Below are 27,583 nucleotides of genomic sequence, written 5' to 3' on the forward strand. Positions count from 1 at the left end.
GCTAAAGGGCTTTTTGGGTTTATTCAATTCGTTCATTCCACCACTAGGTGTCAGGTTATTTTACTATTTTCTCTTTTTTTTTTTTTGCTAGGTCTAGTCTAGGTTTACTAATCTTCATTAGACTATCTGGTAAAAAAAACCTTATTTCAAGTTTGAACGAAAGTGATGTTTAAGTTAGCGGATGTGACCTAGGTGATCGAGTTGCTAAAACTCAGAATAACAGTTTTGGAAGTGCATTCACCGGGTGGGTGTACTTGTACATATGGAATGGATTTCTTAAGAAAGGAAACGGCTTCTAAGCGAGTTTTTTTTCCCTTCCCTTTTTTCTATTGCCATCAAATTGCTTCACTGTTATTTCTAATGGTTCTGCTTGGTACGCATGCATTGGCAGTGGTCGCAGATTACCCCCGCAGGCCATGCACCAGTTCAAAGAAAGATGTCTGAAACTGAAAGTCTTGCTCATTTCAGTCAACGGGGGTGCACATTTATTTTGTTTCGGACGAAAAACTTTACTTAAGAATGCATTACCATCAGAATACGTAGGCATATTGACCTAATCGACCGTTATAGATTTATTGAATCTAGGAAAGGAACAGATAAATGTCTAAAGAATTCATCGCACGAAAACAACGATAGTGGTGCAGGATACGACGGGGCGGAAACCAGTTATCCGCCACTCGGAAGTCCACAACACAATCTAAGAGCATAATACCAACCAAGTTGCGAGAAGAAATCCCTCCAGGAAATCTCTGGTTTTTAATCTGTCAAAAACTTGCAACAAACCACAGAGTTTTTTTTTCTACAATTTTAGCTTCACTTCTACATAAACGATATTGTTGACTTATTTTATCCATTCGTTGGTCAGAGTTTGAACGGTGAGTATTAACATCACAGGTTTATAAATTCAAATCAGATTAAATCAAAAGTATTTATGAACAAAATACTAGGGTAGCATTGATTTATCCATCGGAACCGCAACCAAACCATGAAATACGTTAGTTTTTCAGCTGTGTTATTGGTGAGTTTACAAGCATTTCTCTGTTTACATCAAGACGATTTAGTATTCAGTAGTCTGAAGAAGAACCGCTGATGATACGACTCATTTAAATGTCGAAGCATACAGTATGTTGTAGATGTTCCGGACGGTTATAATTGTACGTTTTATTACTACATAGGTACTGGCGGTAACCGCCATTCTGCCCACAAATTCCCAAATTATCTCTTCAGTTTTGGAACCTCAAGCATCTCTAGGTAAGCATAAATCGTTATACGAAATCAAAGTTTCAATACAATTGATGAGCACTAATAGAAAACGTGCCCGCGCAACTGAAGGAAAAAACTGGCTTTAGACATAAAATAATAAAGATGTGCTTATTATTGCAGGTACAGGATGCTTTTGGAGTGGGACGTCACCATTCTGTTCTGGAAAATGTGGAAAATTCTATCAGACCGTGATAACTGACCGCAGAGGAGATGGGAAAAAATGTCTTTCCGGATTCAAGACGCTGTGTTGTCCTAAGGCTAATGTAGTCGGCTGATTGGTTGTCGTTTGTGTAACCTTTATGCGTGTTTGTAATTCGTTCACATCCACAATTAGGATAGCCAAAAATGAACAGAAACTCATTGCTTTAGGACTGTACTAAATCATTTGTACGCATTTGTATGGTATCGCCAATGTGAAAAAGTTTTCAAAATATCACATCACTAACAGTAATTAAGAAAGTGTCAACAGTTTCATGTCATCGTTTAAGTTTTGCAATATGTTTTTTTTTTTTTTTTTAATCTGTTATTTTCGATTGGGATGCTGTTGGAAAACAAAACTGAAAGAGAACTCGGTATGTGTCAAGCAAGCTGAAAAGCAACGATTCGACATTTCGACTATCACCACCACGAGGCACACCAGTCGTACCTCTTTACGCTTGCCGGAACCATTGCATTTTTCCAAAGCTCTATACGTCATTTGACGAGGGAAATGATAATTTTGTCACTCACGTGATAACCAAACGGTTTTATGGTAACTGATTCTCACTGACTATGCATTTTCATTAAGTCAACCAATAGACACAGGCTTTTTTTCCATCCTAGATACAACTTAATGTCTCTTGTCAAAAAGAACTCAGAAAAGTACTGAACATTTCAAAAGGTGTACAGCATGGAAAAAAACAGAGCCCAAGTTGTGGTTGTGGGCTCCTTCATGTCTGATGTTGTCACGTAACTTCAAATTGATCAAAAACTATCATATGTTTTCTAAATTCATAATAATATAAGGTCTTTCATTTATATTTAAAATTAAATTATTGATAGGTATGTAGACCGATTGCCAAATGCAGGGGAAACAATCACAGGAAGTCAATTAGTTTTGTGCTGTGGTGGGAAAGGGGCCAACCAATGTGTCACTGCTGCTCGTTTAGGTGCTAGAACATCTATGATTGGAAAGGTACAAATGTAAATGAGTTAAATATCAACAAACTTGTACCTCTAAAAGCAAGCCATATTATATAGATCACTTTTTTTTTCCTATATAGTTGGGGAAAGATTCTTTTGGAGATGAGCACTTGCAAACGATGACAGCTGAAGGTGTAGACACAACTCACATAACACTTACAGATGAAGCACTAACAGGTGTTGGCCAACTGACTGTCTTGCCCAATGGACAAAATAGGGTAATCACTGTCAGTGGAGCAAATGCATACTTAACCGTTAACGACATCGCATGTGCAAGAACGACTATCTCGACTGCGAAGGTTATGCTGTGCGAAATTCAAGTCGAAAAAGAGACTGCTATAGCTGCTCTTCAAATGGCTAATGATTTGGGAGGTATTTCCCTCTGATCTAATAATAATTGGTTAATTAATAAGTGATCAAGACCATTGGTCGATTAAAACATAATATTTTTATGCAGTATTGACAATCTTGAATGCTGCACCAGCTTGCGCTAACCTGGATCCGGCGTTTTTTAGGCTCAGTGATATTTTCTGTGTGAACGAAACCGAGGTAAGCAGTATTCATAGAAAAAGCAAGACCGCCAACACTAATTATCCGTACCTTGGGTGTGCGCTAACGTCTCCATATAACTAATGCATCTGATCTAAATGAAGCATAAATAGTTACGGTACATTTTTCTTAAATCCTACAGGCTGAAGTGACAACTGGAATCCAGGTTCGATCCCTGGACGAAGCTGCTGCATCGGCCAAGTGTTTGTTAGAGAAAGGTTGTAAAAATCATGTATTAATTACATTGGGAGCTCAAGGAGCTCTCCTCTTATCGAGGGGAGATGCGGATAAGCCTGTACACATAAAAGCACCGGCTGTTTCCGCGATAGATACAACTGTAATTATTAGTTTTGTTGATATTTTTTTCTAATTACGGACAGCCATCACAAATTTTCTATACTACGCGATCGGTTTCTAGGGAGCTGGAGATTGTTTTCTTGGTGCATTAGCGTTTTTCCTCGCCACACGTCCAGAGCTTGTTCTCCACAAAGCCATTGAATATGCATGCATCGTCGCCTCAGTTAGTGTCCAACGGAATGGAACTCAGCCCAGTTTTCCCCATTGGAATGAAATGTCAAACGAATTATTTCGCAATGATTAAGATGGAAATTTTTGTTGTGCGGTTCTTTTTAGAAATGCGTGTAGTTAAACTTGAGTCAAATACAGTCACTGCTGGAATATTGTTTGGTTATATTTGTAAAACTTATAAAAAGTATACGATTGGGCTCGACCGGGATTTGAACCCGGGACCTCTCGCACCCTAAGCGAGAATCATACCCCTAGACCATCGAGCCGATAAAACATTTTCTCTAGCTGAACTATAAATAATGATATACTGTTTTTTGTAGATACACCATCGGGTGATCGAGAAAGTCAAGTAAGAGAGTAAATCGTGCCATATTTAAAGCTGACAAAACGAGGTAGTACTTAAACAAAATTCCAAAATATACATTTCTTAAAGTAAGTGTAGCAAAAAGAAGAATTAAAAATTTGCCTCCCCGACGGGGAATTGAACCCCGGTCTCCCGCGTGACAGGCGGGGATACTGACCACTATACTATCGAGGACTATACACACAAGCAAATTTAAATTGTAGAAATAAGAATTCTGAATAGTAATGCGCTTGTGCAGTAATCATTAAACATAAATTTCGTCTTATTTTCCCCTGAAACATGCAATTCAAAGTGTCAAGAACGAAGAAAATATGACGTGACCGAGAGACTTCGACTGAAACGTGTGAAGTAGTGAAAGTTCCCCAACAGCATACAGGAAAACATGGCAATTAAATAACTTCCAACAAGGAAAGACTAAAGTAAATGAAACTGTAGTGTTAAGTTTTTGACAAATTAAAAAATTTCCGCTTAAATGCTGCAAACTTGCAATTACGTCGGCCTGTTATTCCACAAAAACCAAAACACGTGAAACAGTAGCTTCACATATTGTATAACCGACTTAGAAATCGAAGATGTCAATACTCAAGCAAAATGAACGACTTTTCCATTTTTCTCAAGAACCACATCTTCCCCTTCCCCTAAAAGGGTCAAATTTGCCGTAAGCATTTTGCGAAGGTTACAAGTTTTTAAAAAGAGGAATGGAGAGAAAAAAAAAGGTACTGACGTCATACGTACAGAATCTGCACTAGCCACTGGACTGACGGATCGTCAAAGCGGTTTGTGTGGTGCATTACGTGTGATATTTGTCGTGTGACACCATGCTTTAGTGCCAACCACGCTATTGCCTCATCAGTTTTTCTTTTTAGACAACATTCTTTGTTTCTTCGAAGCAAAATAAAATCCGTTATGTGTCTCAAATAGCTCGTTATTGAGCTAATTCATCTAGCAGTAATTTCATGTGTTCTGATCAACAAGAAAGTTCCTCGTTTTGACGTTACATTAACGTTTTGTGGACTAGGACAATATGCAACAGCAGCAGCCGACGAACAATGGCCGTCTACAGCCACCAGAAAATGGTTTACCAATGTTTGGATCTTTGCTGATAGACGAAAAGTCATTAACTCCTTACTCTGACGCCACACAGGTATTTATTGTTTCATTATTTACCGAATATTTTTGCATTTGTGCTGAAGAACGAAATAGTTTCCATCTTTTATCTTTTGCAAATTAGAACGATGTGTTTTTACATTTATCTTTGTTCCACCTTGAATGTTTTTTTGTTTTTTTTCATAATTACATTTAAAAAATAATTGCAGTGTCATGCTTGCGTTGTTAACTGTGCTTTTAATCCCTACGATTGATCTAATCACGATTTGATTGCCTAAGACCAGAATTGAATTATAATTTCATTTGTTGTTGTTTTCTTTTTGAAAATATCCATGCAATGTTTAGACGAAGAAGAAAAGTACGGTTCGCATCAAGCGGCCGATGAATGCATTTATGGTGTGGTCGCAGATTGAAAGACGCAAGATATGTGAAATCCAACCGGATATGCATAATGCTGAGATTTCGAAACGATTGGGTAAACAGTGGAAGACTCTGTCTTCGGAGGAGCGTACACCTTTTATCCAGGAAGCTCAACGATTGCGTTTGCTTCACATTCAAGAGTACCCAGACTACAAATACAAGCCCCGCAAAAAGACTGAAGGTCTAAAAGGAGCATCAGTCGGTCGTAAAAGCTGCACGACTCCAACGCCCGTCACTGCCAACTGCGTGAACGAGGCCATACCTGCGGTCACGACGAACCCAATCTACTATGGCGGAGAGCATCAGCAGCCATTGGAAGTGCAAGAACGGTACGTCAATATGCCGAGAAGTGGCCGAATATGCGCTGTTGTTACTCCGGGATTGTGCAGCACGTTGCGAATCATCCCCAATCACAGTCACTTGCCCTACCAGTCCGGAGAATATGATTTAACTTCCTCCCTAGTTTATAACCTCCCCTCATCATCGACGCTCAGTGTTCCCTACTTTATCGATAACAGTCACCTGAATATTCATCTGAAAATTGATGAGAAATTCAAACAAAGACTATCGGATTGCAAGCGGGAGCACAGCCGTAAATCAGTGCACACATCCGGCGAGTCTGCGGCTACGGGACCGGCAGTCGTAGCCGATACGATTAAAGTGGAATCGACCTATCCCGAAGTGTCAGGTGCTAACCAAACAGATTTTAGAATGGATACGGAGGAGTCACCAAATTACGGGGATAGTGATGCCCCTACCGTTCACGCTTATTCCACGGAATCACGGTCCCCTCCGTCGACTCTGCTGAGCTTGGACACGTTCACGACCATCGTCAACTACAACTCGGATGTGGCCGATTTCAACAGCCAAGCCGTGAAGCTGGAACCCAACACCGATGGAAGAATCCACTATTTGGGCCATCATCATCAGGAAGGCTACGCCTGGCCAGCAAACAACTTTGCAGAGCTTCAAGACAACGTTGCCGTTTATGTAAAAGGACAACCTGATTCGGCCAACAGTTCGGTCGAAATGGATGTGGCCAGTTTGGCTGACTTGGATCTGCTGGTGACTGATCTTCTTTTACGCTTAGATGATCAGTAGAAAAGGTACAAGAAAAATTCAATGGTCCACAATGTCTTATTGTCTATTTGTTTATTTACCTTTATTGCCGAGAAGAAAATGTTTATGCCAAATGTTGTGTTATCCTACGCCTCTTTACGAAAACCTATTGGACCTGAATATGTATTAATAAATGCATCGGCTCTGCCGGACGCAGACATTTTTTTTCCCTCTCTTTCTAGTCTGTTGTGTTTCTTTTCGTTTTATAAAAGAAAAATTGCGTTGTGCGATGACGTAGTTGTTTAGAATTTTCAAATGGTTGCAACATTTCATATTTACGGAACAAGGGCTGCATCTGTTCGACTGAGATAAGACAAAAGTAAATAATGTTATTGTCCAAGAGCGAGCGATAAACAAGTGTTGGAAACTTTTTCATTGGATTACGCAATTTTTTCGCTAGGGTTTCAACACACATAAAAAGGTAATTAAAAGGTGTGAAATTTTAATACCTGCTTTCGAAATAATTCAGTGGTATTCGTATTGTGCTAGGTAATAAGATAAGTAAACTTCTGTTTAGTTTTGAACTGTTTTTGAAAAGCTAAAAGATGATGCAAAGGTTAAAATGTATTTCATGTGTACACATTAGAGATAATGGAACACACGAATGTGTTGGTTTTTACTCTCGATACTTTGACAGGGCTACGAGTATCATTGTCGGACTGAAGCAGATAACACTATGATTGTGTCAATTTTTAAATTGAAATTTGTGAGAATCAGCTAGCTATAATCGCCGTGCAACGCTCTCAGTAACCATAATGGGCCAATAAAAAGGGCGTTCAGTGTTCAAGTCTGATGTTCACTTGCGGATCTCTACTCGCATCGTTTCAACAAACCAAAATACGCTCTTAAATCGTATCAACCTCCCACCATGTACGAAAGGTAACGTTCGAATTGGCAATTATTTTCCACTTAATATTTCAATGCTTGTTTTTCGAATCTAATTAGCCAATGTATATGTTTCTGTGAATAATAAGAATGCTTGCAAACTTGCAGTTCAAAAATGAAATTCTTGTTGGCCGTTTGCGTCTTGATGGCCTTTCTCCCGCTGTCAACAGTAGCCGGCCCGTTGGTTTACGGAATTTGTCAGACGGGATGCAACGCTGGCGCTGTGGCCTGCTATGCCGCTGCAGGTTTCACATTCGGTGCCGTTACGGCCGGAGCCTCAACGCCTCTCGTCATTATGGGCTGCAACGGCGCTCTAGGAATTTGCATGGCCGGCTGCGTGGCTGCTGGATTCACTCCTACGCTTTGAATGTCTTTTGATGGTGTTTTTGCGGTACAGGCTATTAAGCAACCACATTTGTATACAATCATCTTTGTAAGTTTCTTTGCCGATATGTACTTGACATGCCCTTTTGTTAGGCATCGGCACACAGTTCTAGTCTTTTAGTTTTAGTTCACAGAGAGAAAATAAAAAGTAGAAAAATCATTCAAGTACTAGTTGGAAATTATCTGGAAGGTCAGCACTGTGCGTCAATGCCCGACAAAAGGGCATGTCAAATACATATCGGGAAAGAAACTTACAAGCATGTCTGCATACTATGCCCAAGTATGTGTCTCAATTTCAATGTCAATGCGATGTCAATACAATATGCTATGAAAACTACAGAAGAACCGACTCCTTCTAGGTCTGAATCATTGCTACAAATTGAATACGTGTTGAAGTATTTGTACCAGAACGCATTAGAATTAACAGGAATTGTGTATACCTTATATAATTCGAAAGAGGATAGATTCATAGAAGAGACACAATGCCCTTCACGATATGGTTAATAAACAAAGTTTAAACTGTTGTTAGACGCAGTTTTCATTTCTAAAAGAGACTACCGACCACGGGAAGAACTAATGAAAGACCGGAAAACGATGTTGTGATCGGTATTTGCCAGAGATAAGGAGATGGCTCATTCCACGTAAAGCCCAGTAGTCGACATTTTCCCTCCTCCCCCTCTCTAGCAGACGAATTCGACTGCGCTGCTCCTTCCGGCCAGCTCCGGAATCATGGCTGTACTTGGCGGTAAGGATTTCCCAGCAGCGCTCCCCCTTCACGTTTTAAACCATACCGTCCTTACCGCCAAGTACAGCCATGATTCCGGAGCTGGCCGAGAGGAGCAGCGCAGTCGAATTCGTCTGCTAGAGAGGGGGAGGAGGGAAAATGTCGACTACTGGGCTTTACGTGGAGTGAGCCATCTCCTTATCTCTGGTATTTGCAGACAAGGAGTCATCGGACAACGGTTTGAATAGTAGACTGTAATTAAAATGCAGAATATAAACGTAGGCTATTTATCTTACCAAGGAAATGTTATCAGAAAACTGTCGCAAAATAAAATTCCAGCCCCAGCAGGCCTTACATCATTAGTATCTCACTGAGAATCGGGTCTGTTTGTTACGCGTTCAGTAAGTTGCCTTTCCTGATTTCCAACCATCGACAATTTAAAAAAACAAACCACTTATTGAAAATACAGCATAACATTTACAGTAAGTTGATTTGCATATGGTTGTATTCTTATAGTTTTTTTTTTTAATTGTTTTCGTCGCAGTTCACACGATTCATTTTGAAAAATTATGCTTATTTTTTCAGCCATGCGTCATACGAGCCTCTTCGTGCTCGGTTTGCTGATAAGCTTTCCATTGTTGGCGGAATCGGGATTAGTTGCTTACGGTGTATGTCAAACGGGCTGTAACGCTCTGGCAGTTGCATGTTACGCGGCCGCAGGATTTACTTTCGGGGTGTCAACGTTTGGTGCAGGCATACCTGCAGCTATCGTCGGCTGCAATGGGGCGTTGGGGATTTGCATGGCAGCATGTGCTGCTACTATATTTGCGCCTACGCCATGACACTACACCCCATAGGCTCGTGACATTTTAAAACCTTTAAAATTTGTTAGAATATTTTGTAGTTAATTTGTGTATGCACAGTGAAATTGAAAATATATTATAGCTTTCGTGGGTAGGCTAATAAAATTATTATACCTTCAGTCTTACTGGATGTCTACGAGTCTTTATCGTGTGATGTCGTATAGTATCTTATCATTGGTTAGAAAATGTCACAGACAACACACTCAAATCCTAGAACAATAACAGATGGCAGTGTGAATCCGTTTTATTCAAAAACTCCACAACTAACAGGTAAACTAATATTTTATTCAACAGCAGCATTTAAATTTAGTTGTATAACAGATTGAGTTTCATCGAATTCCAAGTCCAAAATGGTAAGCCTGAAGTCGGGCCCAAAAATAAGCCCGACAAAAATACCACAGACTGCCATCTGTCGACAAATGCATTTTCTGCGTGGAGTGAAACAACACAGAACACACCCGCAAGAGGCGCTCCCACCGGACGGAAAATCACTCTTCCGCCCCGACCACCCCGACCCAAAACCCCCGTTTTTTGTTTGTAATTTATTTATTTATGCTATTACACTATTTATACCTTTATTAAATCGATTTTCAATTTACAAAACCGGTATGAATTAAACATCGGTATGTTTCCATTAGAATTATTGTGAATTATCACTCATGGGCAACTGGTTTGGTGCGGGCCGGAGAAAAACGGTTTCAACACCCGATTTTGTGAGAATCTGGAAACTATAAGTTCAAACATTTTAACAATTATAGGAATGGATATATCTCGATAAGATCTATCCATTTCTGTAAAAATATGGCTTAAAAAGAACTTATTGGAGAAGTAAACTGCTTCGCCATTTTTCAGGTAGGTCGGTGCAGTTTAGCGGGTCTAAGTTAACCCTCATCTCCCAGTAATACGTGAAATTTAAATAATTTCTTGCGGGGAAACTATAAGACCAAACTAAATAAATTTTATATATGGATAGCTCTTGATAAGGGCTATCTATTTCTCTATGATTTATGAAAAAATATTGATACACTAAAAAGTTTCAGAAACAATGAAAATTGTTACTTAAGTTTATAGGATCGAGTATATCTCTAGAGCGCAAAAACTACAAAAAACTTCTTGTCCCAAATTTTTTTTTAAATGAAAATTATCTTAATTATTTTACAGAAATGGGTAGCCCTTATCAAGAGTTATCCATTTCTGTAAAAGTTTTAAATTTTGGTCTTATAGTTTTCCCGCAAAAAATTATTTAAATATTACGTATTATTGGGGGGTGGGGATTACCGGGTACCCGCTAAACCGCACCGACCTTCCGGAAAAATGGCAAATCGGGTTACTCTTCCAATAAGTCTCTTCCGCCCAGGAAAAGGGCAATCGGAGCTGAATCGGGTCGATCGATTGATTGCAATCGGGGCTGCATCCCCGATTAGGCACCCCGATTGAGATCGAGGTTCACAAATTTTCACCCGCGCCTGCCCCGAGCCCCGAATATAGAGAAACCAACTTCTTCACGTTAAAAAATAAGTTTTCATAACTATAGTTTGGATTTCCCCGCTTTTCTTTTATTAAAACCAAACCTTTTGCTTTAAAACGGATTGGAACTTTAGGTTTTCAAAATTCATTGACGACGACTCGTTGTCTGTGACTGCCGATCGTCTTCGGAGAAAGATTTGCATTTTGAACAGAATTAGGATCAACTTCTTTTAAAGGAAATTTTAGTAGAAACAAAAATTGCAGCCAACGTAGGCATTACAACATCAGTATGCTCACTGAGAGTTGATCTGTTATGTTAGTTACGCATTCAGTAAGAAACCTCTTCTTATTTCGAAGCATCGACAATTTAAACCACTAATCGAAAATAGGCTACAACCTAAAACAGTAAGTTGATCTGCATACGGTTATTATAGTTTTTCTATTGTTTTCGTAGCAGTTCACACGATTTATTTAAACAGAAATATTGTATTCTAGTTTTTTTTTCAGCCATGCGTTATACGAGCCTCTTCGTACTCGCTCTTCTGATGAGTTTTCCATTGTTGGCGGAATCAGGATTAGCGGCTTACGGTATATGTCAAACGGGCTGTAACGCTGTGGCAGTTGCATGTCACGCGGCCGCGGGTTTCACGTTCGGGGTGTCAACTTTCGGTGCATCAGTCACTCCTGCAGCTATCACGGGTTGCAATAGGTCGTTAGGGAAATGCATGGCAGCATGTGCTCGTGTTCTAATATAACAACGCCTACACCGTGACACTACACGCCATATAGGCTCGTGAATTTTAAGACTTCCAAATTTGGTAGGACATTTTGTAGTTGTATGTAAAATGGAATTAAAAATAAATTGGCTCTTGTTGGTTATAAAACTATTATTATTGAAGTCTAACTGAATATATCTACGAGTCTTTGTTGTGTGTAGTCTATCTCATCTCGTCATTGGCCAGAAAACGTTCCCGGCAACACATTCAAATCCTTGGAACAAAAACTGACGTTGTGAATCCGTTTTATTCAACTACTGCATAATAATTGACGGAGAATTCGGCACCGGCGTTCAAATTTAGTTACAATATAGGTTGAGTTTCATCGGATTTCCTGTTAAGAATTGTGAGCCTGATTGTATTGCTGAAAAATCGAGCTTAAAAAACAGGCCCGACATAAACAAGTTCGATTTTTTCGTTCATTTCTCTCCTTTAATTTATATTTTTCAAATACCTAATATAGATACACTGTAGCTATAAAAATAATACTTGATTTAGATTATAGGACGTGGAAAGCCAATGAAAATGAATAAAAGAGATTTTATTTCCATTCAAGAAGAGTAATTGATTAAGACAAAATTTACGATTGTTTTTTCTAGCCAGTTAAGTAAATGTGCAGTGACTATAAGATATTTCTTTCAGTTTAGAAAACTAACTAATATCATGTCTTTTGGCAGCCAGTGATCGAGAACACTGACGTCAAAGAAAAACGTTTTTCAATTCAGCAAACGCATAGACACACGCGTTCAAACCGCAGAGCTTTTATTGAATACAACAACTGGCAATGCCATGTGTTGCTTTTGAATAACACCAGCATGAACCCGTTCCAAGGGAAAACGAACAAACAAAACACGTAATCGCTCGATTTTGGGTAACCTATATAAATCAATGAGACTTTTGGGTAAGGCATCACTGAATTGCCAGCTATTCAACCCATCGACATGAAGATTTGCATCCTTTTAGCCATTGCTGCGTGCGCGACAGCATTTGTTTTGGTATAATCATTCATTGATATACTTTAGTTCTAACATAGATATATATACATTTTATGAATCCTTTTTCTAATGAACAGCCGGCCAAGGACGATCTTCAAAGTTTAATCAGTGACGCTCAAAAAGCTATACAAGAATCCGATTTACCTGAAAGCATGAAACAAGAACTGACTAACCTTCTCAATGATCCCAAATTCGTGGAAGAATTGCTTGCCGTAAGTTTAACTCTCGAGCGATATTTGCCAATGTATATAACTAAATCAAATTCATCTTTTTCTACTTGTTTGACCAGAACAATGTCGAATCGTTCGCCGCTTCAATGAGAACAGCTACAGCTGAGCCGGGTAAATATATAACATTTATTTCTTGTGAACGAATTCATTTGAGAACAAATTTACGCAATCTCAATGCATTTGTTGTGTGTATTGTTATCACTTAGCCGAGCGCTGCTTGTTCGTGATGGCTCTCCTCATAGCTCAGTTGGTCCAGAGCATGACGACCACGGTTGCCACAACTGTTGCCACTACTGTTGCCCCGTAAGAAACGCTTGTTGAACGGAAAAGTCACAAGTTTATTCAACATAAAACAACGTAACCCCCCTAACTCTTATAAACGATAAATGTGGTGACTGTTTACACACTGGCTAATGGAGGAAAAAAACTATTCGTGAAACGTGTAATACAATTTTGGAATTGGGAGCATATATTAATTATCTATAGCGTCTATTCAATTACTTGTAGCCGCTATATTATTCGCAAAACGTGTTACAAGAGAAAAATCCTACAACCGGCTGCAGAGGTGCCATCAATTTAATCAAACTTCCTATCAATAAAAGAAGAAGCCGCGTTCAAAAATACAACAGGTCCAATAAAAGGAGGAACAAATGGCATATAGACAACGTATATTTACAAAAGACGCACTGGATGGCATATCACGCGCAACCACACACACACACGCAATCGTATACAGAAAGTCAATAACTGCGCGTAGGCGTCGCGCAGATCTCACGCAGCCCATCCCTCCCAATTCCGGGCGTCCTTAGTTCTCTTGTGTTCGTCTTCGACGTCATTGACCATTGCCTTACACGCCCCGTTCAGTTGGGTGCTGCCAGACTACGCATCTTGTAGTATTCCAGTGAACAGCGTCTAACACGCGCGTATTTTCCATTTCATTAATTAATTTTTTTTTTTCCCTTTACTACGTTCACAAAAAATAAATAAATAAAATAAAATTAGCAAAGTGAAATTGCAATTTCATTGAGTGTTTATTTTTAACTGCGCCAACATGTCGACCACTGTCAAGAGCCGGACACCTACAAAAGAACTGGCTCGTTCCGGCGGAGCGGACGACGACAGCGGTCAGGAAATGATGTTCCTCAACGGTAGCGATACCGTGACGACGTCGTCCGGTGATAACCAAAGTTTGCGACCTATTCCAAGAGCATTAGCGGCTGAGGCCGGACCGTCGCGATCCCATCCACCCGTTGCGGTAGGATTGCCGAAGAGCGTGGTCAACGACGCCGTGCTCCAAGTGGCCGAATCGCTACCCGAGCGTCAAAAATGGGATAACAAATTACAATTCATGTTGAGCGCTATTGGATATTCCGTCGGATTGGGCAACGTTTGGCGTTTTCCTTATCTCGTCCAGCAAAACGGAGGCGGTAGGTGACTCGTCTTTTAATTTTTCTTAGTGGACTCTTATGAAATTGTTTACGACATGTTCAATGTTATCCATCACGCGCGTAAAGAGACAACCAGCCGATTTCTCGAGCTCCTCTATTTTTCAGTTTGTTTTTAAACCGACCTGTCACGTATAGGAGAAAACAAGTAAATGAAAAATAGCATCGATATCTATATCCTTTTTTTTTTATATTTTGCGTCTAGATTTATTGATTGATTGGCAAAGGCTTTACGTTTGAACATCTTCCAAAGAAAAACAACCCGTGCCTCCGCAGTGTTATGTGGCAATAGCGGATCGATAACAAAAAACCTTTCCATTAGCTTTGCAAAATTCAGGAACATCTTTCAAACAGAAACTCAACTGTCTTCACGACCTTTTGTTGCGACTAACGAGAACGCGCATAAATGATCCGCAAACCTCCCCCTTGGCTCCCTAGTTGACATTTCGCCATCCAACTTGTCAGATTCACTCGACAAATCACCGGTGTTGGTTTTTTGCTGCGTATTGTTTACTATTTATCAATGTCAACGGTTGTTGCCTGCGCCTATACCTTTCGTGATTGGAACAACATTTTAAAACAGTCGGAAATCGAATTGATCGGAAAAAGCAGTGCCAACTAATTTGATCACGTCGTAAAGCCTGTTTCGCACGTGAAATCAGCTTCGCATGCAAAACGAGAAGACCTTGCATCGGTTTTGGACATCTATTTGAAAACGGGCGACACCTCAGTTGTTTAGATGGATTCCCTGTCAGCGTATCCAGCGGAGAAGAAAAAAATCGAATGCAACACGGCGTTGGTCTTGTATAGATTTTTCGGGCCCTGTTGGGGCTTCGCTTTTATTTCGGTTCCATCACTGTCTGTACGTATAATTCCGGCTCGCACGGATAGATAGACCAGTGTTGAATCTCTCGATGTGCGTAACGCGTGTTTATATAAAAACCAGTGGCTGACGGCTGAACCGTCACCGCCCAATGGGCTTTATTCCTTTCGTGATGAAATTACAACGACAACCCCCGCCATAAATGTTTATCGCGCGATCTAGTATGTCGCCTTTTTACTGATAAATACGTTACGTATGGTATTACGTAACAATAAGCTTCAAGAGCTGGAGAACTACTTGCTTCAAAGAGTATATACCGTCCTATAAAATGTCGGTATAATGCTAGACGATTCTGAGAATTTCCGCAATAGAGAGAAGTACAAAAAAAAAAAGAGAAATATAAATTATACGATTGTTTAGGTCCCGCGTTGGTTCTTCCACGCGTGGGAAATAAAAAACGGGGGGAGGGGGTAAGCAGGAAGAGAGAGGCAATTAATAGTGGAATCGATAGCGATATATCGAAGAGTGGATGAAAGTGGCCCTATATATACTGTAGATATATAGGGCACAGAAGCTGAGAGCCACTGGCGGTTTCCGTGTGATGGATACGTTCCATTTTGAAAAAAAAAAAAAAAAAAAGGGGGAAAGGAAATCCGGAGTGACATTAAGTACTTGTAAGACGCGATCCGTGATTTCGATTGTCGGCAAGAGATTTCCGCTGCGTGATCCGCGTAAGGCGCTGCCGATTCTCGCAACAACACGCGCCGGACAAAAACATCCAATCGCATCTCACCGTGAAATCATTTGCACCGAAGACACGAGTGGTGATTGAGTTTCTCTTTCTTTTTTTTTAACGTATTTCCCGTGAGTGTCAAAATGGCTAAATATTTACGCATGGGCTTATAAGACCCCATGATAAAATATTTGGTTTGGAATTTAAAGAAATAAAAATTCTTTAAAAAAGAAAAAGAAAAAGAGTTCGATTTTATTGATTACAAAAGTAGGTAGGAGCTCGTAGGAGATACTCGAGTGCAAAACGTGAACGTGATTATCGATCGGCTCCCGCTCATCCACTTTCTTCGCGATGCGCAGGTCTTGTCCCGACTTTTTCTTTGGCTATCCGTTACGAATTCCCATATTCATTGGTCTGCTTTGTACGTTATATCAACCATCTCTTCATTGAAATACATGAAAGCCCAGGAAAAACGGAGAGTATTAGAAGTTTGAAAACAGTTCAATCATTCGTGAACGTGTCATCGCTGTTTTTCTTTGTGCAGATGCCCACTTTAGTTACGCCGCGAAGTGTGTGCGCACAGAAACGTAAATCCCTGCTGCCCCATTTCAAAGAATGAACGCAGTCGATTTGTTTAGCTCCGTGTATGTTTAAGTCTACTCTCCCTGCATTCAATCATTCTATTTTTGTATACTGTGCATATAGTTATACGAACAATTGTTAAACAAATAGAATGTATAATGGATTTTCGAAGCCTTTTTGTTTTCGAGCCAAAGTTTCATAACCCATTCGTTTAATGTTGACAATATCGGGAATGGCCACCGTCAGCTTGAAAAAAAAAATAAAAACATTTAAATGTTGGATTCTGTTTGACATAAAAGAACAAGATAAATAAACAAGGGAATAAAATATCAGATAGAAGAAACTGTCATAATTTATGCTGTTACTCTTTTATAGCTAAACAGCATTTCTGCCAAGACTTTCATGTTGCGCACGTAGCGCTTTCCACCCACCCCTCCCCCAAAAATAGTCTATACGTTCGTGCAAAAGTAATCAATTCGCGACGATCGATTACCTTTTACAGTTTTGGTCGATCCATTTCTATTTCGCATTTATAACCTTTCGCTTTGCCATGATTAAAGTCACATCCGGAAATAATCGAATCCAAACTCTGCCAACAGATGGAGTGTAAGAAGAAAATTCATTACATAGTAATTAACTATAGGCAAATCAAAAAAAAAAAGAATCGGTAACAAACTCTAGGAGTGAAGGGGACAGTAAAACGTGCACGACATAATTAAAAAAAATAATAATAAACGCCAGCGGGAATAGAAAATGAGGTGATGAAATTCGATGCGGCCCTACTATACGAGATAAGGTCACATTCATCTACGTCGATACCAACACGCAAGTAAAACATCGTCTGTAACGTTGTGAGGTTGCACAGGCCTTATTCGCCGAATGTTGTATGCAAATTCATCGCAGAAGCATCAATCTTAACATTTTGCTATCGAACGCATCGATTCATCTGATTTACCGAGCACGAAACACGAAGGGCAGCACTGAAAAAAGGCAATCAAGTTTATCTGCTGTGCATGTTTCACTCGAAACGCAATGGAAAATAAACCGTGCCAAACTATATTGCTATCTTTTATGGATGTTGTCTGCCTTTAATGGAGGCAAATGCATAGAACACAGAAGCCTTAGTTTCATTTTCTAGCGACCCTCTTTTAACGGCCACTAAAAATATAAGAGACAGCAAAACAGAGCAGGAGTAATGAAACGTCATGCGCAACGTACGTTCATTTCTAGATCACAGAGTCAATAACAAGAGCTCTTTTAAAGAACATCCAGCTGAAAGCTTTCCGACATCATCAACTGTAATCTTTTTGCAAAACGCAGATGTCAAGTCTACATCGCTCTATTGTTTTTTTTTCCAAATCATTTTACGATGATTTGATTCGAATCTTAACATCGTTACCTGTTTTTTCCCCCCCTTACATTGCCCTCCCGCCACACACAGGAGCTTTTTTGATCCCGTTCTTCGTCATGCTCCTACTGGAAGGTATTCCGCTCTTCCTGGTCGAATTGGCGCTCGGACAGAAATTGCGTCAAGGTTCGCTCGGCGTTTGGAATATCATCCATCCGTGGCTGGGCGGTTTAGGTATCGCTTCCACCTTGGTGGCCTTTCTCGTTGGCCTCTACTACAACGTCATCATCACCTGGTGTTTTTACTACCTGTTCAACTCCTTCCAGGTAATGAAACATTGATTCAAAATATATTTGAAATAAATAAATAATCCGTGTCATTTTCTACGTAAGTCTCCGCTACCTTGGTCAACGTGTCCACTTGATTCGAATGGAACGGCTGTTAAAGAATGCACGGCGGCCACTGAGACGGCCTATTTCTGGTACCGGACTGCGCTGGACATTTCACCGAGTGTCGATCAACCAGAAGGCATCAAATGGTGGATGGCTCTGTGTCTCTTGTTGTCTTGGATCATCGTCTATTTCATCACGATGCGAGGCATCCAATCTTCCGGAAAAGTATACAGTATAACCTTATACAGCTTCTTATGCTATCGTGTGTTAGTAACAAGAAACGCAAACTAAAGTCGGTTAGTTTAAAGGCTTTAGTGAACTCGTGAAAAACAAAGTCTTGATCGAAGTTTAACGAATACTTAAGTATATATAGCTGATGCAATTAATAAACATTGCCATTTTTTATACGTAATACCGTGGCTTATTGTTGTACGGACCGCGGGATTTTCATCGTGTGTTTGTAAACAGGTCGTCTACTTTACAGCCCTCTTCCCCTACGCTGTTCTCACGATTTTCTTCATTCGGGGCATCACACTCAAGGGAGCCGGAGCCGGATTAGCCCACATGCTACAGCCTCAAGTAGGTTATCAACATCTTCTCCCTTTCCGCTTGCAAGTCGATGTACATTTGATTTTTGTTTCGAAAACCCATCAACATATTAATCAAGAGAAGTAAAGGTGTTCCAGGCAAATTGATATTTGACGATTAGTTACAGATTTCTTGTATTTGGACGAGAGTTTGAATCACCCAAGCACGTGTCGAAATGGAAAATGTGCTACATTCTTCTGCTAATTTGCATATATAGATGCATAAATTACTGGACCCGACCGTTTGGCTGGACGCGGCAACCCAGGTCTTCTATTCGTTCAACATTGGATTTGGTTCGCTGATCGCGTTCGGCAGTTACAATCCGCCGAGAAACAATTGCGTCAAAGATACTCTCATCCTGTCTGTTTGCAACGCAGCCACAGCCATTTACGCCAGTATCGTCATCTTCGCCATTCTTGGATTCAAAGCTGTTCGCTCGTACGACCTGTGCGTTCAACAGTGAGTACACATTTCATTTCCGCCTTTATTCAACCGGATACGGAATAATTATTTCCGGTTGGTTGTTGTTGTTAATTGCTTACATTTAAACAGCGACAAAGGATTGATTGGCGAAAGATTCCCCGGTCTCGTAGTCAATGGCAGCCTCTCAGATGAAGCATATGCAAATTTCCTGGAATTCCGCGAAGAATCGAAAGATTTGGGATTGCGAGGCTGTAATTTGGAAGCCATCATGAACGAGGTATACACAATCTTTCCTGTTAGTGAAATTACGATGTAGAGATAAAAATAAGGAAACTAAAAAAAAACAAGTTAAACAAGTCAAACAACAGCAAATCAAAGCTTAAAAATGGGAAAGCAAATAAAGAAAACGGAAAGAAATGATTTATTCGTTGAAAATTAGGACCCTTTGTCGATTTTGTTTCATCCAATGTGCATACTATACTCCAAACACCACCTACGCACGTACACACACTCACACGGATGATTGAATTAACCTTTTCATTGCAATTTTGCTTGTTATTCAACAGTCGGTAGAGGGAACGGGCCTGGTTTTCATCGTCTTCACGCAAGCCATCGTCGAATTACCGGCGGCTCCCTTTTGGGCCATCCTCTTCTTTCTGATGCTATTGGCTCTTGGTGTTGGTTCGCAGATCGGCACTCTCGAAGGTGTCATCAGCACCGTCTTCGACATTCAAATAGTCCGAGGGGCCCGCAAAGAAGCCGTTTCCGGTACGAACTAGAACTCTCTGATTACGCGTAAAGCCGTTGCTTTTGTATCAAGTTATAACTACTTAACGTTCATCACTTCTTTTAGCCGCTGTGTGCATCATTAGTTACCTGATCGGCCTACTGTTCGTGACGGGATCGGGAGAATATTGGGTCAAGATCTTTGACTCGTTTGCTGGAACGACTGGCTTGATTTTTATCGCGCTGCTCGAATCGATTGCCGTCATGTACATCTACGGTCATCGAAAGTGAGCTGAATTTTATGTTTGGAAAGCGAAACAGCAATTCTTTTTATATAGTCAGGGCGTGGTACCTGCGGGCTCATATCGGCCTCGATTCCAATTGAAAGTTATAGTCAGACGTCAGTAGAAAATGTCCATCTAATTTGAACAGATTCTCGCAAGATATCCTGCAGATGACGGGCCACATGCCTGGACCTTATTGGCAAATTACTTGGCGTTTTGTTGGTCCCGTATTGATCAGCGTCTTGCTGGTGGCATCCATCATTTATCGTTCGTTCGACAAACCGGCCTACTATGCCTGGAATGCCGATGAGGTAAGAGAAAACGTGATAGGAATTTGTTTTCTAAATTCTACAACTATACACCGCGTTATTTGTTTATAAAAGGGTAAGAGCTTGTTGACGCCCTATCCACAATGGGTGTTGATCGTTGGCGGTTTGCTGGCCACCCTGTCGGTCTTGCCCATTCCCGTTGTTTTCCTGCTGCGGCGCTTCCAATTCCATCGGCTCGATACGGATATTAACAAGGGCGTCATACGGCGAAACGAGACCACCATTTCTACCAAACAAATGATGACTGATGTCGACGTGAGCATTTATTCCTCTAGAATTTCTCTATTTCTTTGAGCAACGAGTGAGAGCCAACGTCATTCATATTCATAGGAGTACGGAGACAACGCCATTGAAGAGGAAGACGAAGAAGAGGCTTTGGGTCGCTTGGAAATGACGACGTCCAATCGGACATTTACCATTGGCCATCGAGATGAACACTGAAATGATTGGTGATGAATCACGAAATTCGCTTGTCGATATATTCTTTTAACTAAGGCGGTCTTGGGTTATATATTGAAATTTCAGTTGGGTGATTGATCTTCTTTCGTTTGTGACGAGACAATGAAGACAAATAGTTTTTTACGAGTAAGAGGGGTTGGGGGGGAAGGGTTGATAAAAATGAGTGTAGATTGTTTGTAAGATCCAATTGGTTAATAACGTCCATGCCTAGATTTCAAATGAAAACAGAGATGTGAGTAATAGTTGATGATCTCATAACTTGATAAGCTTTCAAGAATGTCGCAAACTGCTGAGCAGCTAAGGAAGAAAACTTTTGGAAGAGAAGCGGCGCCGTGCGCCGAGCGTGAAAACTTATGAGTTTCCATTAAATTAATGGAGAAAGGAAAAGACAAAAAAATATAACGAATTAAAAAAAAAAAAAAAAATCTTTTTAAAAAATCCAAGACCATTTCATTTTCTGCAAAGCCAGACGCAAACACTTATCGCTAAGGACAAATGAATTATCTATCAGATATTTTATAAATTTTTTTTTTTGGTTCGTCTCAACTTTCGAATATTTAAGAATAAGATGCAATAGTTTTATATGTTAATAGTTTCTTTGTCTTCAAAATGTATGGACACATATACACACAAGAGACAGCATATAAAGAGCACATTCCTTTACATATTTACATCCATCTTCTAAGTGCTGGCTCTGGGAAGTTTACGTGTACTTTTTTTTTTTTTGGCAAGTTTAGGCAACAAAAAAAAATGACCAAAGGAAATGGGAAACTATAACAGTTACTCATCGCAAATAGAATTAAGTAGTCCAACTTAATCGAAATGAAAAATATAAAACCGGCCAAAAACAAAGCTAGATTTCATTCAATATTATCAAGACAGAAACTCATTTTTAATGGTCCCTATTGGCAGAAGAAAAAATCACTCTTCACTTACGTTTTGCTTTGTTTATAAATTGATTGAAAGAAACAAAAAAAAAATTATCTTTGACTCTGTATATGTATGTCATCAATGTTGTTTCATGTTTTGAAAAAAAAAAAAAATGAAGAAATAAACAAAGAATGAGCGGGAGAAACATTAAAACAAACTGAAACAAAAGAAAAAAACAAAATGTGAATATATATATATATACTCTTCTGAAAGCAACGTAATTTAGACAGGATGAAAAAATTCGAAAAGCAGAAATTCCAATAGGCAATCATTGTTTCGGAATCGTACCGATGAGTGAGTTTGGGTGTGTTTGTTTCAGTCATATAAAGGATAATATGAAGAAGGAAAAAAAAATAATAATAAAGAGTTAATAAAGAAATGCACTACACAATTAGCAAGGTCGATCATCGCCATCCACACAATCAACAATCAAGAGGAAACGTCAGTTGGCAGGTTACGAGACACGCTCACACAACCACCAGCGCATTCACATAACACACATAAAAAGTAAACAAGCGATTTTCACTAACTATAGTAGCTAACACCTTTGAACTGTTTCTTTTTTTTCTGTTTTCTTTTCTTTCAATGACGTAGCGAGAGGGGCAGTATTTCAAATTTTGACATCTTCAGGGGCATCTAAATTGGCCAGCGTCTTTTTAATACGAAGCGCTGTGAGACGTGCAGCTGCGTTGGCATACCAACATTCCTTCATCAACTGCGACATGGCCCGCAGTGTTTCGTAAGATTGCCAGCGATTGGGAATCGATGGCCGTTGTCGGTCAACGCAAACGACTTTGCGCATCTCTTCGATGGACGGGTCGGACGGGACGACATCGTAGAATGGCAGTTGATATTCGTCGATGATGCCTCCCATGTTGCAGCGCCGGGCAATCTCCCAATAAACGAGACCCAGCGCGTAAACATCTGCACGTTTAAATGAATCAAAATGGCTTGTGTTGATGGTTTCGTCGAGCACCTAGTCAATCGCAAAATAATGAATTTCAGCATTTTTTTTAAATTTCCTTTTTCCTTTTCTCAATCAAACGAACCTCAGGGGCCATGTATCGTTTGGTGCCCACTCTATGATTGAGCGCAATGTCAACTGTGTCGACGGTAGCATCGTAACGAACGGCAAGGCCCAGGTCACCAATGGCGCAGGTGCGATTGGCTTTAACCAAAACATTTTTGGATTTGAGATCTCGATGCGCGATAGCCGGTTTACCTATTACACCAACAAAATCAGATCCATTTCATTTCAAACGCACATTTGAGGAATCACACGACCGCGCGCCGCTGTTGACATGAAAAACGAAGACAAACCTTGCGTTCCGAGAATTTCCATGTGAAGGTGTGAGAGCCCAGTGGCGATGGAGAGAGCCATCCTCACCATGGTCGTGCTATCCACCGTTGTCCGGTTGAGGAAATCGAAGAGAGATCCATTTTCGTGATAGTCGGTGACCAACCATAACTGCGTCCAAGTTCCGTTATCTGCATATTTCACCGTATGGGCCAGTCATTAAAATTTCCATTCAATACATTGGGCGTCAAGTTATTTTTTAGAAATATCTATATACCTTTATTATCGGCGGCGATAAAACCCAGGATGTTATCGTGTCGGAGCATAACCGTTTGGTAAATTTCAGCTTCGCGGAACCACGAGCGCTCCTCGCGCGAGGAGAAGATTTTGACGGCCACATTCTCACCGCGCCACCGTCCACGCCACACCTGTTCGATTCAATGTTCAATATTTAGCATGTTATTATTCTTGATCTCCTCATTTTATCTTTGCTAATATAAGCATACCTCTCCGAATCTGCCTTTGCCGATAATGTCCATCAATTGAATTTGGCGCGCTATACTACGCTGGACTAGTAGAGGCAAACCCGAACCGGAGCCACTAGTGGTCATTTCAATAATGTCTCTAAGACACGCGGCTCCCACTCCATTGTGGCCTGTAAAAATGCAAACAAAAAATGTAAAAAATAATGCCAGTCTGGTTGGAAATGTCATTGAAACTTACCGAGAATGGGCATATCGGCAGAATCCATATTGTGCTCCATGTCGACTACACGTCGGTTGATCATTCGTCTTCGCTTCTGATGCCTCACGCTAAGCAAGATCATGACGAGTACTATGCCTACGGCTAACGGAATTCCGATAATGAGGGCAGTCTCCCACGTTCCAGACACGAACCAGATCGAATCGCCGCTCTCCGGATCTGCTGACCGAACAACGGAAATGAACACAATTCAATATCACTCACATCCCAACTCGACCGCAGTAAAGATCGAAATTTGAGAAAATAAAAGAGATCAATTTAAAAAAAAAAACGGGTTTTTATCGAAGAGGAACGGGGTGTGGGGTAAGAGTGGAGGAAAAGACCTTCTACGGAGATCAAGGTGTGACTGGTTATGTGTTGGACATTCCGGCAGAAATCTTGGCGGCAGCATGCCACAATGAATGGATTGCCTTCTTCGTCAAAGTATTTGGTCATGGCGTCATCGTCGTCACTGCCGACGCCGCACCAGATGTTGGCGTCGACCGATTCCAGGCAGCTGCAACGCATTTCGTGGCCGTGATTGGCGACAAGGTGGGGAAACAGGTAGGCAAACAGGAAAGCGGATACAAATGGAATGATGTTTGGGTTCAGACAGAACACAGAAGGCAGATATGAAAAAATTAGGAAACAAGCAAACAAACATAATACGTGCTGTTAGTTTTGTGTGTGTGTGTTTTAATTATATTATTATAGAAATCATAGTAAAACGAGCAGTGTTAATAATGTTAAATGATCTTTTAAAAAATAAAAAGGTTGAGAACAAAATTAGTAGGCGTGGTTAGAACAAACTTATTGTAATGATCAATCATACTCACCTGTTTCGTACAACATAACCAAATGAAAGCAAATGGTGTAGGCGAGAACTACTAAACTAAACTTCACAATGTTTTCAATAACCAAAATAAAAAGCCATGAAACCCAATAGAGAAAAGCACACAAAACATGAAACCCCCAAAGAAAAACCAAACCCAGGTAAAAATGAAGCACTTTTTGTTTCGAATAAAGAAGAAGATAATATCCCATTAGAAGAGCAGGGACGAAGAGGTATCAAGAGACAACTGCGTCCTGCTGCTAGGCAAAGTTTACCTGTGTTGTTGTGGACGTGCAGTATGGGCTTCAGATCACGGTTGCACAAGTCGTAGTCCTTGCAGCATCCCACGATAAATGTATCGTTCAGAGGACGGGAGTAGTGACACATGATTGGATTCTCGGGTGGATACAGCATCGCTCGGTCCAAGCATCTATTTTATCAATTGCGAATGCGCACGAACGGCCCCCAATAAAAACACAACAAATCACAAAATGTGGTGGAGGAAGGTAAACAAAAAAAAAATGTTAGAAAAAGAAATAAACATCAGCGGATTCCCGGGGAAATTAAGACATACACATTGATGCGTGATACATAAACACTTGGCGAAGGGTAACAGTCAGTTGACTTAACTAATCGGGCGGCCATTTCTATAAATAGGTTGACAATCGCAATCAACACTAGTGCCCACCATTGAACCAATAGGTAGTTTGACTTGTCGGGTCCAAATGTTCCAAATAAAAAAGAAAGAAAAAAACCAACACACTGAATAGATGTTCGGTGTGTGGAAAGCAGCACAGCACACACATGCTCACACTATATTACCTGTTTTCCGTATCCTATTATGCAGAATATCTCATTAAATGTGCGTCAAGCAAAAAGTTTGGTTTGAAACCTGTGATCCTTTAGAAGTTTATTTTTATGTCTTATGGGGGATTTTTCTTCCTGAAATCTCGTGCAATTTTGTTGCAAGCACAAGCCAGGTGGACAGAGAGAGAGAAAAGGTTGGATATAGGAAGTGAGTTAGCAAAAAATATCGGGACAGTTTTGTTCCTTTCTTTCTTTTTCTGGAGGTGGAATACACTCACCCGAACGGGAAGCGAGAGTGGGCACGTATTCTACGTTGCATAAATCACGGTGTCGGCAGCATTGGACGACCATTTGAAAGCGGTCAGAAGGGCCCGAGCCGGATGGCTGGCATAAAATTGGATTCTCCGGGGGAAACGATTGCCATTGAGGAAGGCATCTTCTCGAAAGAGACGTTTTTAAACACAAAGAAGTGGATAAAAACCAAAGACAATGAAAGACTAGAAATTGAGAGGGAAGGAAACAGCAGCTGTCGCAGATGGAAGTGAGCGACTGACAGTAAACAAAAGCAGCTGGTATGATGGTCTTTTCTTTTCCTCTAACAACTTTAAGCCCACTATCTTCATTTGGTGCTGTGCTGATATCTTCTAAGGACAACATGGAGGATCCCAACAAGTCAAACAAGCAGATAACTTACCATCGTATTGAATTGAATTAACTGTTTAACGCTACAATTCTACTTTAGAGCCACAGACTTTAGGATGCAAAATTGCATACCTGTAGGCATGAATCAAGGCTCCAGTTTTCCGGTTTAATGAAGTTGAGGTGAAGCAAAAACCATCGGTTTCACACGTGTAGTTGGTCTCCACAGTGCATATATCACAATGGCATTTGAGGGCTGGATTAAAGGTGTAAAGAAAATTGGTTAGACAATCAATTAACAGGTCCGAAATAAATCAAATACCTAACGCCATTTCCCAGCAGCTCAGAGCAACAACCAATGCAAAATATATTCTGCCACCAACCATTTTGATTTGGATAAATGTTGAACGCGGATATACAGGAACTCAAGGAACGAAGATGAAATAATTTTAAATTCGGACTGCGTAGAGACAGAAAACGATTACGCTCCGCCCAGTCTAGCCATTCCAGACATGGCTGTCTGGAATGAAACCATCGAACATATACGACACTAAAAGGAAAAATGAAGAAATTTTCACACAGGTAACTGGGAAATAACAAACGGTAATTCTATCGTTTGTTGTAATTGACGGTAGCAACAATGTCCGCTGGTAACAGTATTGATCAGTGAAGGTTAAAGCAGTCGATAACAATACAGCAACGCACACAGGAATAGGATCAATCTATTGGCTGACAATTTTTTTTTGTTTGCACTAACTTGGCACTAAATCGGTCAAACTTGGCTGGCTGGCTTCCCTTTTTTCCACTGGCATTCGAGAGCGAGTTTTCATGGATTGTTTCCAATCGCCATCTACTTGTCGCTCACATAACTACGTACTATTTTTCTTTTTTCTTCAACTGAACTACTTTTTGGCTTGTTTTACGAGTGTTTTTGACGACGACTATGCCTAACCAAGACGATTCGAGTAATGGCTAGGCCAACTGGCAGAACTGGCTCGTCAATAACTTTTAAAGTTCCAAAAATGTTTACTACACACTGTAGTTGTCGGCTGCGTCATGGTAGGGTAAAAGTCCACACATCCCGACCAGTAGGAAAACGATGACACCCACATTCCTTTACAAGTAATGAACAATTTGTCTCAGCATAGCAACTAAAACTTAGTGTGGCATTCATTTTCATGTTATTTTTAGTCAGCATATATGACCTTTTTTTTCGAGGTTGTAATCAATCCTTAATCAAGCCCACTGGTACATACCGCCGTAATAATGATGTCGGCATCTTTGTTCCATGAATTTCGAACTTAACTCTTTTGCAGAAGGCATATTTATCTAATGCTAATGGCATTTCC

General features: G+C 40.4%; 6 protein-coding genes, 2 long non-coding RNA genes and 2 other non-coding genes across 21 annotated transcripts; 7 read left to right on the forward strand and 3 right to left on the reverse strand.

Moving 5' to 3' along the window:
* Window positions 1-83: 83 nt before the first annotated feature.
* Window positions 84-782, forward strand: LOC123475530. Its single transcript, XR_006650767.1, has 2 exons — window positions 84-244; window positions 571-782. It is a non-coding gene; the product is annotated as an uncharacterized LOC123475530 (long non-coding RNA).
* Window positions 783-1,539: 757 nt separating this feature from the next.
* On the forward strand, window positions 1,540-3,672 carry LOC116929470 (ribokinase). 2 transcript variants are annotated; one of them, XM_032936729.2, is made up of 7 exons: window positions 1,540-2,014; window positions 2,086-2,211; window positions 2,305-2,437; window positions 2,526-2,817; window positions 2,903-2,994; window positions 3,137-3,331; window positions 3,413-3,672. In XM_032936729.2, the coding sequence occupies exons 2-7, from the start codon at window positions 2,153-2,155 to the stop codon at window positions 3,593-3,595; spliced, it is 954 nt and encodes a 317-aa protein (XP_032792620.1). In that variant the 5' UTR covers window positions 1,540-2,014; window positions 2,086-2,152; the 3' UTR covers window positions 3,596-3,672. The 2 variants fall into 2 exon arrangements, with proteins under 2 accessions (XP_032792620.1, XP_045034268.1); XM_045178333.1 differs by lacking the exon at window positions 2,086-2,211.
* Window positions 3,673-3,716: 44 nt separating this feature from the next.
* Trnap-agg lies at window positions 3,717-3,788 on the reverse strand. The gene has a single exon. It is a non-coding gene; the product is annotated as a tRNA-Pro (tRNA).
* Window positions 3,789-3,988: 200 nt separating this feature from the next.
* Window positions 3,989-4,060, reverse strand: Trnad-guc. The gene has a single exon. It is a non-coding gene; the product is annotated as a tRNA-Asp (tRNA).
* A 544-nt stretch (window positions 4,061-4,604) lies between these two features.
* LOC116929455 (transcription factor Sox-9-A) lies at window positions 4,605-6,707 on the forward strand. 2 transcript variants are annotated; one of them, XM_045178338.1, is made up of 3 exons: window positions 4,605-4,834; window positions 4,905-5,030; window positions 5,339-6,707. In XM_045178338.1, the coding sequence occupies exons 2-3, from the start codon at window positions 4,911-4,913 to the stop codon at window positions 6,512-6,514; spliced, it is 1,296 nt and encodes a 431-aa protein (XP_045034273.1). In that variant the 5' UTR covers window positions 4,605-4,834; window positions 4,905-4,910; the 3' UTR covers window positions 6,515-6,707. The 2 variants fall into 2 exon arrangements, with proteins under 2 accessions (XP_045034273.1, XP_032792600.1); XM_032936709.2 differs by having other exon boundaries at window positions 4,605-5,030.
* A 546-nt stretch (window positions 6,708-7,253) lies between these two features.
* On the forward strand, window positions 7,254-7,961 carry LOC116929498. Its single transcript, XM_032936779.2, has 2 exons — window positions 7,254-7,411; window positions 7,526-7,961. The coding sequence occupies exons 1-2, from the start codon at window positions 7,401-7,403 to the stop codon at window positions 7,782-7,784; spliced, it is 270 nt and encodes an 89-aa protein (XP_032792670.1). The 5' UTR covers window positions 7,254-7,400; the 3' UTR covers window positions 7,785-7,961.
* A 787-nt stretch (window positions 7,962-8,748) lies between these two features.
* On the forward strand, window positions 8,749-9,966 carry LOC116929501. 4 transcript variants are annotated; one of them, XR_004397883.2, is made up of 3 exons: window positions 8,749-8,763; window positions 8,826-9,007; window positions 9,111-9,507. It is a non-coding gene; the product is annotated as an uncharacterized LOC116929501 (long non-coding RNA). The 4 variants fall into 4 exon arrangements; XR_006650282.1 differs by having other exon boundaries at window positions 8,839-9,007; XR_004397882.2 differs by lacking the exon at window positions 8,749-8,763 and adding an exon at window positions 9,710-9,966 and having other exon boundaries at window positions 8,765-9,007; window positions 9,111-9,658.
* Window positions 9,967-12,475: 2,509 nt separating this feature from the next.
* On the forward strand, window positions 12,476-13,326 carry LOC116929496. The gene is made up of 4 exons (XM_032936778.2): window positions 12,476-12,626; window positions 12,704-12,838; window positions 12,916-12,967; window positions 13,063-13,326. The coding sequence occupies exons 1-4, from the start codon at window positions 12,573-12,575 to the stop codon at window positions 13,161-13,163; spliced, it is 342 nt and encodes a 113-aa protein (XP_032792669.2). The 5' UTR covers window positions 12,476-12,572; the 3' UTR covers window positions 13,164-13,326.
* Window positions 13,327-13,463: 137 nt separating this feature from the next.
* On the forward strand, window positions 13,464-21,760 carry LOC116929430 (sodium- and chloride-dependent transporter XTRP3). Its single transcript, XM_032936668.2, has 11 exons — window positions 13,464-14,283; window positions 17,881-18,113; window positions 18,180-18,404; window positions 18,648-18,758; window positions 18,985-19,226; window positions 19,320-19,467; window positions 19,757-19,958; window positions 20,044-20,203; window positions 20,349-20,511; window positions 20,584-20,784; window positions 20,860-21,760. The coding sequence occupies exons 1-11, from the start codon at window positions 13,908-13,910 to the stop codon at window positions 20,968-20,970; spliced, it is 2,172 nt and encodes a 723-aa protein (XP_032792559.2). The 5' UTR covers window positions 13,464-13,907; the 3' UTR covers window positions 20,971-21,760.
* Window positions 21,761-21,968: 208 nt separating this feature from the next.
* Window positions 21,969-27,197, reverse strand: LOC116929441 (TGF-beta receptor type-1). 7 transcript variants are annotated; one of them, XM_032936682.2, is made up of 9 exons: window positions 26,557-27,197; window positions 26,370-26,490; window positions 24,301-24,473; window positions 23,939-24,136; window positions 23,722-23,870; window positions 23,493-23,643; window positions 23,239-23,406; window positions 22,968-23,140; window positions 21,969-22,894 (listed from the first exon to the last, which is right to left on the reverse strand). In XM_032936682.2, exons 1-9 carry the CDS (start codon window positions 26,618-26,620, stop codon window positions 22,529-22,531), a joined length of 1,563 nt encoding a protein of 520 aa, XP_032792573.2. In that variant the 5' UTR covers window positions 26,621-27,197; the 3' UTR covers window positions 21,969-22,528. The 7 variants fall into 7 exon arrangements, with proteins under 7 accessions (XP_032792573.2, XP_032792572.2, XP_032792576.2 ...); XM_032936681.2 differs by having other exon boundaries at window positions 23,939-24,139; XM_032936685.2 differs by lacking the exon at window positions 24,301-24,473 and adding an exon at window positions 25,874-26,031.
* Window positions 27,198-27,583: the final 386 nt, after the last annotated feature.

Source organism: Daphnia magna, linkage group LG8 (genome assembly GCF_020631705.1).
Source record: "Daphnia magna isolate NIES linkage group LG8, ASM2063170v1.1, whole genome shotgun sequence".
NCBI classification, from domain to species: domain Eukaryota; kingdom Metazoa; phylum Arthropoda; class Branchiopoda; order Diplostraca; family Daphniidae; genus Daphnia; species Daphnia magna.

Bases quoted from the DNA above. Each gene is read 5' to 3' on its own strand.
- LOC116929441 (XM_032936681.2), bottom strand. From the start codon at position 26,620: ATGGTTGGTGGCAGAATATATTTTGCATTGGTTGTTGCTCTGAGCTGC. The intron at 24,140-24,300 runs GTCTTTTCCTCC...TTGTTCGGTCAG, and splicing joins CACCTTGATCTCCGTAGAAG to CAGATCCGGAGAGCGGCGAT. The intron at 23,407-23,492 runs GTATATAGATAT...TGAAATATGCAG, and splicing joins TATCGCCGCCGATAATAAAG to ATAACGGAACTTGGACGCAG.
- LOC116929470 (XM_032936729.2), top strand. From the start codon at position 2,153: ATGGAAAAAAACAGAGCCCAAGTTGTGGTTGTGGGCTCCTTCATGTCT. The intron at 2,818-2,902 runs GTATTTCCCTCT...ATTTTTATGCAG, and splicing joins AATGGCTAATGATTTGGGAG to TATTGACAATCTTGAATGCT. The intron at 2,995-3,136 runs GTAAGCAGTATT...TAAATCCTACAG, and splicing joins TCTGTGTGAACGAAACCGAG to GCTGAAGTGACAACTGGAAT.
- LOC116929430 (XM_032936668.2), top strand. From the start codon at position 13,908: ATGTCGACCACTGTCAAGAGCCGGACACCTACAAAAGAACTGGCTCGT. The intron at 20,204-20,348 runs GTGAGCTGAATT...TAATTTGAACAG, and splicing joins TACATCTACGGTCATCGAAA to ATTCTCGCAAGATATCCTGC. The intron at 20,785-20,859 runs GTGAGCATTTAT...TCATATTCATAG, and splicing joins AAATGATGACTGATGTCGAC to GAGTACGGAGACAACGCCAT.
- LOC116929496 (XM_032936778.2), top strand. From the start codon at position 12,573: ATGAAGATTTGCATCCTTTTAGCCATTGCTGCGTGCGCGACAGCATTT. The intron at 12,839-12,915 runs GTAAGTTTAACT...TTGTTTGACCAG, and splicing joins TCGTGGAAGAATTGCTTGCC to AACAATGTCGAATCGTTCGC. The intron at 12,968-13,062 runs GTAAATATATAA...GTTATCACTTAG, and splicing joins AACAGCTACAGCTGAGCCGG to CCGAGCGCTGCTTGTTCGTG.
- LOC116929455 (XM_032936709.2), top strand. From the start codon at position 4,911: ATGCAACAGCAGCAGCCGACGAACAATGGCCGTCTACAGCCACCAGAA. The intron at 5,031-5,338 runs GTATTTATTGTT...TGCAATGTTTAG, and splicing joins CTTACTCTGACGCCACACAG to ACGAAGAAGAAAAGTACGGT.